At 37.9% G+C, this 13,434-nt stretch overlaps 1 protein-coding gene across 5 annotated transcripts in view; it reads left to right on the top strand.

The window, feature by feature from the left end:
- LOC121324385 (kinesin light chain 1-like) overlaps positions 1-13,434 on the top strand; it is a 31,448-nt gene that overhangs the window by 11,995 nt on the left and 6,019 nt on the right. For 2 of the 5 annotated variants that reach the window (XM_041266153.1, XM_041266155.1), the window contains exons 4-14: positions 1,086-1,164; positions 1,736-1,961; positions 2,327-2,414; positions 2,895-2,996; positions 4,729-4,902; positions 5,329-5,428; positions 5,902-5,951; positions 6,071-6,138; positions 6,394-6,502; positions 6,920-7,081; positions 11,352-11,482. In XM_041266153.1, the coding sequence (XP_041122087.1) occupies positions 1,086-1,164; positions 1,736-1,961; positions 2,327-2,414; positions 2,895-2,996; positions 4,729-4,902; positions 5,329-5,428; positions 5,902-5,951; positions 6,071-6,138; positions 6,394-6,502; positions 6,920-7,081; positions 11,352-11,482 (1,289 nt within the window). Of the gene's footprint in view, positions 1-1,085; positions 1,165-1,735; positions 1,962-2,326; positions 2,415-2,894; positions 2,997-4,728; positions 4,903-5,328; positions 5,429-5,901; positions 5,952-6,070; positions 6,139-6,393; positions 6,503-6,919; positions 7,082-9,412; positions 10,012-11,351; positions 11,483-13,434 lie in introns of those variants that run through there. The other 3 variants (XM_041266154.1, XM_041266158.1, XM_041266157.1) reach the window with 3 other exon arrangements.

The following is a 13,434-nucleotide window of genomic DNA, read 5'->3' as shown; positions in this document are numbered from 1 at the left end:
AAGAAGTATTTAATATTAGATTAATGGCAAGGTTGCTACGAACAGAATCCTAGTGAAGTGAAGTTTGATCCATGGCTTGCCAGTATTGGTGATGTTTCAATTGTCTGATATAGATGGCTTATCCAGTTTAGCAAACATTTTCATGTCCATGAAGTGGACCAAACTAGTTTTTCATTACTGCTTTCACGTTCAATTATAACCCTGCACCATGAATTCAGTGGATGTCTGCATATCCTTATAATGATCACTTTTAAATGTACTGGAGCAAAGTTTATCAGAGATGCTTGCAGAAGTGCTGTTTTAGCAAAGGAGTTGCTAACTAGGGGATAAAATTGGCATTTTTATGTAGTTAACAGAATAAATTAATGTATGCCCTGGCAGGGTGAGCCCCCCCCCAAAAAAAAAAACAGGAGGCAGGATTTTGTATCCTTTAGAACATAAGAACATAAGAAAGTTTACAAACGAGAGGAGGCCATTCGGCCCATCTTGCTCGTTTGGTTGTTAGTAGCTTATTGATCCCAGAATCTCATCAAGCAGCTTCTTGAAGGATCCCAGGGTGTCAGCTTCAACAACATTACTGGGGAGTTGATTCCAGACCCTCACAATTCTCTGTGTAAAAAAGTGTCTCCTATTTTCTGGAATGCCCCTTTTTCTAAACTCCATTTGTGACCCCTGGTCCTTGTTTCTTTTTTCAGGCTGAAAAAGTCCCTTTCGACACTGTCAATACCTTTTAGAATTTTGAATGCTTGAATTAGGTCGCCACGTAGTCTTCTTTGGACTGAACAGATTCAATTCTTTTAGCCTGTGCATATGACATGCCTTTTAAGCCCGGAATAATTCTGGTCGCTCTTCTTTGCACTCTTTCTAGAGCAGCAATATCTTTTTTATAGCGAGGTGACCAGAACTGAACACAATATTCAAGAGGTCTTACAAGTGCATTGTACAGTTTTAACATTACTTCCCTTGATTTAAATTCAACACTTTTCACAATGTATCCGAGTATCTTGTTAGCCTTTTTTATAGCTTCCCCACATTGCCTATGAAGACATTTCGGTAGGTCTTTTTGACCATGCATTCTCTCACAGGAGGACAAAGACTCGGATTCCTCTAAAGAACCACTGGACGACCTCTTCCCCAATGACGAGGATGACCAAGGACAAGGAAGTAAATGCAGTTTTGTTTTTCTGGAATAAGGCTCAGTCTCTGCCAAATTATGCAGAGTTCCCATTACTAGGCGTCCACTATAATTCCTCTGATGTTAATTATCAAGTAAACAAATGGAGATTAAATTGACACACTGCTGAAGAATTGTATTCCAAGTGTCATAAAATGACCCTTTATTATCCAATGTAGCATTGTAAAAAAAAAAAATGTAAAAAATACACACGCTTTTTTTTTTTTTATTTTCAGCTAAGCCTGTTAAAGCAGACCCATAATCGTGGTACATTTCTGTCTGCCCAAAAGTAATTGCATTAAATAAAGGACAGCTTTGTAAACCTGACATAAATTTAAAAAATGTTGTGCAATACATGCCTTTCTAATCAGCCACACATTGCAGTTGCTTTTAGTCTTCTTAATGTGCCCATATACAATGAGTACACTCTGAGGGTAAGAGTAGATGACAGTTCAGTAGCATTGCAGTTAAGTTATTGCACAAAAGGAAATTTAAGCTCTGCATTGCAGACTTTTTAGTATTCTTGTAATGTATTTTTCTATTCGTATTCTCTGTTTGTAGTTCAGCAGCACAACAGCAGTGCAGCAACAGCATTGCAACAGGGAGGCTATGAGATCCCTGCCAGATTGAGGACGCTACACAACCTGGTCATTCAGTATGCTTCTCAGGGCAGGTATGAAGTGGCCGTGCCGCTGTGCAAACAGGCGCTCGAGGATCTGGAGAAAACATCTGGGCATGATCACCCCGACGTCGCCACCATGCTCAATATCCTCGCCCTGGTGTACAGGTCAGCGTGGGTTCACTAGATTAGCACAAATGGATCTTCTTCATATGCTTGCCTTGTCTTGATATACACATGTACATTTTTATTAAAAAATAAAATAAATAATGCTGGAAAGGAAACCACCATTTCAAATGACAATGGAATGCATTCAATTGATATAAATGGGGTGGATTTGAGTAATGCCACCATTTTCATATCAACCATGTGGTTATTTTACTTGCTTTGTTGGACAATAATTATTTTTAGAGATGTTTGATTTGTCATAGTCCCCTTGTTTTTACTGATTTAAACACTGGCTGTATTTAAGTCTGGTACCTTTTAGCTCTGTGTGTATGTAGAGATATACTTATTTGCATTTTTTCATTTAGGGATCAGAACAAGTACAAAGAAGCTGCAAATTTGCTTAACGATGCCTTGTCTATTCGAGAGAAGACATTAGGAAAAGACCATCCAGCGGTGAGTTCCTCTCTAATGGTACACTTTAGAGCTTCATGTGTTTTATACTGTTCTGAAGACCATCTGCTTACTGACCATCATATTAAACCCAACAGGTATGCTTTCCAACAGGGAGTTTTCCCCTAGGTACACAAAGGTATGCAGGTTTAAAACTACAGAGCTTGAACCGTGATTTGAAAAAAACACATGTTTAATTTTAATCAAGAAAAATGAAGCTTGCTGCTGGTGTGATTCTGTTTTTATAATGTGAATTAATTTAATTTTGATCTATTATGAATACGTTGTGCTGATATTCTAAGAACTAATTGAAACTGTTTCATTACAGAGTGATCTGTACTTTTGATTACTTGTTTTTATTGAGCTCTATCTTTGCTCTATGCTCATTTGGCTGTTTTAAATTCTATAAATTGAATTTGATCCAAGGGATGATTAGCAGCGTTCTTCAGTGTGCTTGAATGAATGGTCTTGTGCCCTTTACAGGTGGCAGCTACTCTAAATAACCTTGCAGTGCTTTATGGGAAGAGAGGAAAGTACAAAGAAGCAGAGCCACTGTGCAAGAGGGCCTTGGAAATCCGAGAAAAGGTGAGTTTGTTGAGATGGGCCGCCACTGGTCAGATTCCAAGGTATAGTTGGAATAGTAACGGCAGTAATTTTTCTAGCGAAGAATGCACCGGTAGGGACTGGCAGTGACTGCCTGCTATGTGAGTACTCGGGGTGTAAATGACACTTGCAAGTCATCTGCTAATTAGCAGGTAGCCGCCAGTGGATACTGGAGTATTAAGGTGGCTATGAAGAAAGAGCTCGGCAGGTGATCTATCGGTTACTCAGCTGCAGTGCTTGAGGAAGAAACTCACGCAGTTCTTAGAATAGTCAGCACAGGTCCTTTTTTAGGTCTGGTTGTGATTATCAGCAATGTGATTGTGGAGAGGGGTCAGAGCACCAGTAGGCTTTTGAGATGGACAGGCATTGGCATTTAAGGATCTGAAGGTTTAAATGTGTGTGTGTGTGTATATGAAAATGTTTATTTATTTTTTTGTTGAAGTGTGCATGTCCAAGAAATGTAGGCCCCAACTAAGTGGGTAGCCATTTCTTTTAAGATTAAAAAGTTGACATGTAGGTTAGTAAATTAAGAGGACTTCTAATTTCTACATCAGCCTCTGCTGTATATTAAAGTCCATTTTAAAGCATCAGAGGCTGGGAGCAGAGAAAATTAGAAGAAAATACCATGGCAACAAAATTCCAACTTGTTCTACCAATTACAAGATTGTTAAAATTCATATATTTTTGTATTCTAAGCTAATTAAGTGTTATAGAGAATGTTTCATCACAAGGTTATAATCATTTTAACTTTTAGAGAGTTACAATTAATATTGTGTTTTTTTTTAATTATTATTAGCTGTGAGTTCAGAACTGCTTTCCACTTGTCATGGATTTGTTTCTGGCCTTTTTGAATTTTAGTTTGATAAGATGTTGAAGGTTATCAAATGTGAGCTTTAAAAATGAGCTGACAGTTTGCAAAGCCTTTTGAAACGCTTGCTGTTATCTCTTTTTTGCAGAAAGAGAAACCTTGCAGTTTAAATAACCCTGCAGCTGTGGCTTTGGTAGGGTTAGTTTCCTCTACTGCTGAGAGAGGGTTACATTTTGAGGATGTAATTGAGCAACACCCCCCATCCGTTCTTATAAAAACACACTTGACCGTTATAACAGCAACAGTTAATCTTGCTTTTAAAGACTCACATTTCTGCTCGATCATGCTCAGAATTATTTAGGAATTTAGACAAGACCCATTTGCTTGGAGCACTGTATTTCTTGTAATGTGTTAAATGCATTTGGAGTTCATCCACAGTAGTAGTTTTGGTGTAATGTTTTAGCAAGCATTTCCTACATAATTCGTAGGGCTCTGTTTTGAAGTGAATTGCTCTTGTTTATTGTGAAAGGAATACAAATAAAATCACATTAGGAAACTAGCAAGAAGTCATTATCTAGAGAACCAAATAGCCAACTTGTGATGAGAGTAAGTTACTGAGAAGTATGGTATCCTAATGGCTTGCTTGTAGACCTATTCTAGACATAGATCATGGTGATCTACTTTTTCATGATACTGCTGGCCCCATTATATTTACAGCATTGGGTTCTATATTTTAAGGAGTGTTTTCCACACCCTGTTCTACTAGTTTTGACATAAGGATTAGCTCTGAAATAAAATGCTGTTGCATTGGTTAGTCATGGCTGCTGTTGAAACTGGTTTAACAAGAACTGCTGGAGTGGAAAGGTTATATGCAAACGTTTTATAATAACTGTGTTTTCTGTTCAGGTTCTAGGCAAAGACCATCCGGATGTTGCTAAGCAACTGAACAACTTGGCTTTGCTATGCCAGAACCAGGGCAAATACGAGGAAGTAGAGTATTACTACCAGCGTGCACTAGAAATCTATCAGACCAAGTTAGGACCGGATGATGCTAACGTGGCAAAAACAAAGAACAACTTGGTAAGTGATGCCAAGACCAGGCTGAAACTCCCTGTGCTTTAAATTAGTTTAAGACGTTTTCTCGTACACGTTTTATTGTAACAAAGCAAGTCCAATATGTTGATCTGAGTTGAGTATCTACCTGAAAAGGTTACTTACTTGCTGATGGTGTCATTGCTTTGAGGACGACCTCACTGGATCACGCACATGCACATGCACACACACACTGCTGCACACTCTGTGAAGTTTAATTAAAGTAGTGCTAATCGTATTGGATGACTAAGATCGGCACTGCTGACACCTAATCCCTTTGCAAGATTGTGCAAACAGTGGTATAAAATAATCAAGATCCAAGACGCGTTTAAATACTTTTATACCAACCCCCATCCCTTCTGCTTTTTAATTACTGATTTATTCATTCTGGTATTTCATCTTCTACTTTTGCAGGCCTCTTGCTACCTCAAGCAAGGCAAATTTAAGCAGGCAGAAACGCTATACAAAGAGATCCTCACGAGAGCTCACGAGAGGGAGTTTGGATCAGTAGATGGTAAGATGTTGTTTTCTTAAACTGTCAGTAATTTCCATTGTTCTGTATTGAAATGAAGCCCAGGCACACTGCATCATTGGCTAGGATTCAGCAGTCTCTGTAGGAAACAGACTTGGAAGTGGAGCAAACCTGACAAGTGCTTTTAATCTGCTGCAAGAACAGCGAAGTATTGATCAGACACATTGCTGTTACAGTGTAGTTACAGGTCGCCTCCACTGCAGTTACAGTACAGTTCAGCCAATACCAACTGCCTTCTGTTGTCTTTTACTCTGACATTTTCGCTGCAGTTAAATTTATTATGATTTTTTTTTTCTCAATATGAAAGAAAGTTTGAAGAAATGTGCCTGTGTATTAGTTACAGTAATTATACAAATGGTTTGAGCTTTTGGCCCTGATTGCCTAAACTGATCAATTTATTGTAAATGAGAAGTCAAAGAATGTACAACTAATTGGATTATTATTATTATTTTCAGATGAAAATAAACCCATCTGGATGCATGCTGAAGAAAGAGAAGAATACAAGGTAAGAAATAATCTTAATCCAGGAATACAATATGGGTTACTCTACGCTAATGGGAGGAATTTGTGTGCTTGATAGAATTCAGCTTTTTAAGTTGATCCTTGTACATTTGTTCTCTTTAGGGCAAACAGAAGGATGGCTCATTGTTTGGGGAGTATGGCGGTTGGTATAAAGCTTGTAAGGTGGACAGGTCAGTCATGTTTACAAATGTATATTTACTCGTTTGTTTTAACCCTTTCAACAGGAAGTAACTTGACCGAAAGACAAATATATAATTAGTTTAGTTTAACAGCCTTTTGAATTTTTTGGATCTGTATACAGCCCTGCTATGTTAAAGAAGTTTACAACCATGAATCCTACTTCAAGAACAAAGTGTAATCTGTGAAGTGAATTCTAATATCACTTTTCTGTGTTCTTCTCTTCTCTTTATTAATCCCTGCACCAGTCCCACTGTGACCACCACTCTGAAGAACCTGGGGGCACTTTACAGACGTCAAGGCAAGTTTGAGGCAGCCGAGACGTTGGAGGAGGCAGCGATGAGATCTCGAAAGCAGGCAAGTCCCAGCAGGATGTGTCAGGACGGGTATTATTATGTATTGCTTTCCCTCCTTTTTGTCCGCTTCCTAGTTTTAATGTTAACCAGAAAAACATCAATTTTGCTAATCTGCGCATTCAGCAGTTTTAAACAAAGTGACAGTGTGGTCAGTTTGAACAGTTTTTTTGAAGGGCTGTGTTTTTAAAAAATCTCCAATTTACTAGTTTGTCCTATTGCCTAAAGCAAATGGTCCTCATTGTTGCACAGTTTATGTAAAAGGCTATCTTCAAATGCAGAAGTATTTTGTGTGATTATGCCTATAGATTACAGTAACAGGTATATTTTACATCAATTTAAATAGTAAATGTCATTTAGTAGTTCTAGTGGTATAGACGCATGCAGTTAACAGCTCTGTGTGTGTGTCGATGGTCTTCAGGGTCTTGATAATGCCCACAAACAGCGAGTGGCTGAAGTGTTAAATGACCCAGAGAGCATTGAGAAGAGGCGAAGCCGGGAGAGCCTCACCATGGACGTGGTCAAGTACGAGAGCGGGCCTGACGGAGGGGAGGAAGTGAGTATGAGCGTGGAGTGGAACGGGGTAAGTACAGTACACAGTCCACAACTTTACCTCTCCCTGTCTACAACAGGGAGAAAAGATCCCTACCCTCTCCACTTAAACTGGGGTATGCAAAAACAATATCCTCCTTTATCCGTTCATATCCTACTTCTGTGGATGAAGAGGGACTGGCAGTGGGGTTGATTTGAATGATCTGAATGGCAGCAGATGCAAATGTCACTTTTTAACTGTACATGAATTATTCTGGTGCCCCTTACAAATATAAACCGCAGTAACTATAGTCAGGAATACTCTGCAACGGTACACCAAGAGCATGATGCATGATACTATGCAGATTATGATATGTCTCACGTTAAAAGGTAATGTAGTCATGCCAAATATAAATCCCATTTATTTATCATTCAAGAACCATTTGCAATTAGCTGTGCAGTGCTTTTGATCATGGTTCATGATATGCCCCACTATTACGATACAATTTATCGGAACCTGATGAATTATTAGACCAATAGAAACCATGTACACGCTGGTCCGTATTTACATCAGCAGTCCACAGATATCATGGATTGAATGGCGAGGATATTGTTTTTTGGGTCTGTCCTGGTATAATACAATGTGCCCTTTTAATCGAACTCCAGTAAATCTCACATGTCTTAACGTACTCATTTCACTTAAACCCCTCCCCTTGTGTGCATTTTTGTCCTGCTATATTAATCTTTTACCTATACATGTTTTGGGCTGAATGTATCCATGTAGTCATTTCCATACAAATAGATTCGATTCCATTAGCAATAGCTTGAACAAAATGTTACTATACAGGTGAAGACAAAATTAATACATTTATTCTTTTTTGCTTGGTGTTGCAGTATTAAGTACTTGCTCTAAAAGGTATAGGGACATTTTGTGTGGTTATCTAATCCAGCAAATAGCATCATTTATAGTTGTAGTCTTATGATTCATCAGCAACTCTTCTCTGCTACTAAATTCAGATGAGTACTGTTTCTTGTTAATGTAGTATAGTACACAGAACTTAAGACACTTTTATAATTCAATATTTTAGCATAATTTATATGCAGGAGAGATTGTTGCTGTTCAAATAGCAGTTACATACTTTTAAACATTAGAAATCTTTATCTGCCTGTAGTTTTTAGTAACTTGAAACATAACACCAGTAAGATATATTTTGTGCATCAACTACAGCTGAACCGTTGTTAGTGTGCAGGAGAGCTCCATGCTGTTCATAGTCACTCTCTGGCATAGAGTAGAATAGTACTGTGCTCCCTAGCAACAGCCTTGACATCCAATCCACATCTTTTAAAGACTCGTCTCTCAATCCTGATGTAATGAACAAGGCAGAAGCCGTCCTTGCGTATGCTATCTCTGTGTTGGAACTGTGTACTGTACACCTGAATATGCCTGTCTGTGCTCCCTTGAGCATGCTTTGCTTTGTCCAAATGATGATGTTCCTTTTTTCTTTGATTCAAATATTGCAAAAATGACAAACAGTATTTCACCATGAGTCTTCTGTTTTGCATGATGGTTGTTGCTTCATTAACCTACTGCATCATGTCGTTTGACCTATTTGTACTTTTTTTGGAGCTCTTTTGTAATCGATTTTAGTTGCATATGTATGTGTTGTATTAATACATTTATTACTTGATCCTCAAATCGTGGTCTAAGAACATTTTTGCAAAGTTGCAGTGTAGAAAGCAGTGGGTTGTTAGCTCTTTCAGTATCCGGTATGGGTTGGTCCACATACATTGAAAACTAAACCAACTGTAGAAATGGCTTATTGGAATCAGGCATGCCCTTGAGAAATTTGCAGTTGGTTACTTTTTGCTTGCAATGTGATACTAGCAAAGGGATTTCAGTTGCACTAGGCATAGAGATAGTATACATTTTCTTTGCATGCCCCTTCTGTTGCTTTTATTACATTCATTTTATAGCTTTGTTTTTTAAAGATATATTTAAATGTCCTGTTGTGCTTTTAATTGGAAGGGGGGGGGGGGGGAATAACACATACTTTAAACTTGTGACCTGAAATAATTTCTCATAAATGAGCACTAGCCTGAAAGTCACAGTCAATGAAAAAGAAAGTGATAGAAAAAAGTGAATCTCTTCAATAATAGAAACACATTGCTCTTTAAATGCTGTTTATTACTGAGCAGGCATCCAAGGTGTCCTCTTCTCTATACACTGTGAAGACACTTACCTTACTGTAGCCCAACTAGCTGTGGTTCACCTTCTGTGAATATACTGTTTCTGTCAAACAAAACGGTTGAACGCGAGTAAACAGTTTCACTGTCTTCTCTTTTTGTTTTTCTCTCTCTCCCTCTTCTTGTTCCCGTCTGGCAGTCCTAGATGCCTTTTGTGATTCTTAAACTGTCATCTGCATGAAGGGTGCACACCATCTTCAAGCTTTCACTTCTGTCTCCAGTTCTGACTGCTGTGTCATTCCTGTATTCTTCTGTGTTGACTGTTGCTCTGCCATAATTATAACTAACTATTAAAAACAGCAGTTCCTTTCACTGACCAGATATAGCTGTACCAGGCATTGTGTGGTCATGCAATCTACCAATTTCACAACTAGTTGTTGCAATAGATTACTGTGTAATATAAGTAAAGGGTTCGTAATCTTACTAGCTATTTGGTGTGATAACAAATTAACTAATAAAACAGATATATAAATGGCATGATATTAAACCTGTACAGATACATTGTTTGACAAGGGATATGTGCTGTTAGTGTTTGATTCTGTACATTGTCAAACAAGTTTTAAATATGTGTGATTACAGCTGTCTCACAATACTCATTACAGTTCCAAAATAAAAATAATTATAAAAAGCTGCCTTGTGAAAAATATCCTCTTCTCCTACTAATCTCTTAAATGTCTTGTGGCTTGTTTATTTGTGTCCTTTTTTTCTTAACTTCTAATAAAACTCACTCTTAACTGACCTGTTCTTGTGTCTGTGGTCTGCTTGTGTGATCTTATTTCCTTTGAGTCCTGCTTACAGTAAATCTTTGTGCTTCAGTAAAGATTTACCAGCTCTTGTTGACTGCTCCCTTACATGTTATCAAGCAGTTATGGTACAAAAAAGTGCGTTTCTACCACTTACTCATATAAACACAAACACAAAAATGTGGGGTTTTCAGCTTTCATTTTGGAACCTAGCTTGATGATCTCCCCTCCCCATTGTTTATACAGTACTTGTCTTTCCATGTATCACTGTAGAGGCAGAGGCTAACCTCTTTTGAAGTCCATACTTTTAAGATCATGCCCCTTCAGCAATACAACCGTGAACTGAAGTTTTTCAGTCTGTGTCGTGTTGGTGATATGTCAATGAATTTAAAACAGTTGATCAAATAGAATATGGAGTCCAGTGTTCATTAGGGGGTCAGCAGGCATAGCCGATGCATTGTAGTAACGTGGTAATTACCAACGCCTGTTGTTCATGCAGGATAACAGGTGTGTAATTCTATAGAGATGGCATTGAATAATATCCTGTTAACTGATGTAATTACATGGTTAAGCAGGGGAACAGGCCATTTCAGTGCAGTTACAAACCAGTAGTTACCCTGTAAGAACAGGAGGCATTGGAATTTGCATGATGTTATGAAATGGTTGTGACTCAATCTAATTTGCTACCACATTATATCCTAAGAGATTAAGATGTGGATTTTTACATGTCCGAGCGCTACACTGATTTATAAAAATGAATCCTAAGTGAAAAAGTTAATCACGGTTGCTTATTCTGTTTTTGCAGCCCCACATATAAAGACAGCACTTTTGTCTTAGAAATAAAGCTAAATAACACAAAGCCCCAGTAGTGAAAACTGAAAGTATGTACAGAATGATCCTGAAGATTTACACCAGCTTACCTTGAACTTGGCATCTATATATCTTGTTGGTGGAGTGTATTCACAAGGAAGGCCAGTTAATCCCGTCGGTCTTCCTACACCAAGGGCACTTTTGGAAATGCATCAGATCTCCCCCAAGGTTAAAGCTGAAAGGGGCAAATCCTCATCTGCTTTTCAAGGTTGCTCTTTCCTAAAACGCTTTGCTACAAAGCCCTTTTGGCACCCAACAGCCAGTGGGCCTTTTAGGGCGTAGTTTTTAGTATTAACTTTTCAGATATCTTTTTTGCTGCTAAAGGTTCATTTTATTTTGTAATCAGGGCCTGTTACAAGGAAGTCCAGGGCACGCCTGTGAAAAGTGGTTCTTGGAGAGACTGTGTGTTGAAAAGGGACACAGTTAATGTAGTGGTGTATTTACCCATATCCAATCTCTCTGCAGGACGGCACAGGATCCCTGAAACGCAGCGGCTCCTTCAGCAAACTGCGTGCCTCGATTAGACGCAGCAGTGAAAAACTGGTTAGAAAGCTGAAAGGAGGAGGTTCACGGGACACTGAGCCAAAGAACCCGGGGTAATTATCTGTTTCCTAGCTGGTAGCTAGTGCTGCATGGCAGCTTGCATTCCCTTTGTGGTTTGTTCTCGTGGTCGTTGACGACGGCTACTGCAAATCGCTGGTATACCTTGAAGAAACCCAGTTTAGCTTTTGAACTGGCCAAGTGGTGCCTGTCCATTGTTGCCAAGACAATGCACATTGTTCAATTGATCCATAGGGCTGATCCATTAAAATACTACTTCAAGCTTTAATCGAGGGAGGGTCTCTAGTGTAATATTTGCATACTGCTGACACAGCTAAAGTAAGAGTCTGTTTGGAGTAGGCCTGTCACCTTAAAATCAAATGCCTTGAGACAGGACACAAATTTGACTTGATGGCTCAGACTCAGTATAGCGTGATTGGAAACCCTTTGATCAAACCCCAGGGCTGCAGTAATAGAAGATGCAGTGCTGGTCTCAGTGTTAGCATGGGAATAAGATTTCCTTCAGCACGGCACACAAATTACTGTTATGTCCCTCTCTAAAGGTACTTATTTTGCTTAATACCGTTCAGGTTTAAAGAGTTTTGTTCAAATTGTGTATTGAAATAATAACTGTTAATAATGTAAAGGTTTGGGCATATTTTATTCACTCGATATACAAGATGCTGTACTTACTGATTTTATTTTGTTGATTTTTAAAAAATGAATGACAGTTTATTTGAAATCCGTTCTGCCACATCAGAAAACAGGATATTAAACTGATGACTTTTTTTTTTTGCATTGTAACAACACCACAAAACAAAAAAAACAAAATAAAATATATATATATATATATATATATATATATATATATATATATATATATATATATATATAATATATAACAATTGTTATGATTTCCATTAAATGCTGCCAAATTGGTGTTTTTGTCCTGGAATAAGATCATTTGAAAAAGTACAACATTCTTCAATGCTGCATTTTAAGCCGGTGCCAAATAAGGAGGTCCACAGTGTAGTTGAAGACTAGTGTTCCACAAACCAGATACATTATCCACCTGCTGACCCAAGGTATTAACCATGTACATTATCCACCTGCTGACCAAGGTATTAACAAAGCCATTTAAGGTCTGTTTCCGTTTTCATACTGTCCAGTAGTGTTATCCAGGGCACTAGTTGATAACAGGGTAGTGTCAGTTTTATATATGCCTATAGTTGAAGTATTAACCATTGTTAATAACAGTAATCACTGTATGCCAAGTTGACACTTGAGCACATTGAAACTGCCTCACTTAAGTTGCCAACAGACCCGATGGACTGTATTAAATACACTTGGCTTCGTCACCTGTTACAGTATTCTAGCACAGTTCTGTGAGATGGCAATGATTTTGAATAAATAAGCCTTGTTAACATGGAGAGTAAGTTGTGTTGAGTTGAAGCATTTCATAATTTCAAGCTTCAAATCCACTGCAAAAAATCTGCCAGGCATGCTGAGTTGCCTCCCCAACTAAGACTAAAATGTTATAAAGTGGCTTTGCGTTTACTTGTATTGAACTGTTTCACACCAAAAATGCTGTGATCAGCAGCCCATTTAACTGGTTATTACTAAAGAAAATGCATATATATATATATATATATATATATATATATATATATATATATATATATATATATATATATATATATATAAAACAAACTGCCGTTTTGTTTCCAAAGGGTTCTCTGTTTACATTTTGAGTTTGTCTTTGTATGGTTTGTTATGAAGTATTACTTGAATAAAAACATCTGTAAAAGAACATTCTGGAACAAACTTTGTTTCTTTTAGAATTGTTTTTAGGTAAAAGGTTCTTCACCACAAACTTAAGTCTGTATTCTCATTTCTATTGTTCATTTTCACGAGTTTGTTTCAGTTGTACAAACTTTGACAGCAGCTTATGAGCAAGACAACGTGAAGTGTAAAACAGCTGTTTTTTTTACAAAATGTTCTAGCTTAG

This window comes from Polyodon spathula, chromosome 12, assembly GCF_017654505.1.
Source record: "Polyodon spathula isolate WHYD16114869_AA chromosome 12, ASM1765450v1, whole genome shotgun sequence".
NCBI classification, from domain to species: Eukaryota; Metazoa; Chordata; class Actinopteri; order Acipenseriformes; family Polyodontidae; genus Polyodon; species Polyodon spathula.
This window is presented reverse-complemented; position numbering and strand designations above follow the sequence as displayed.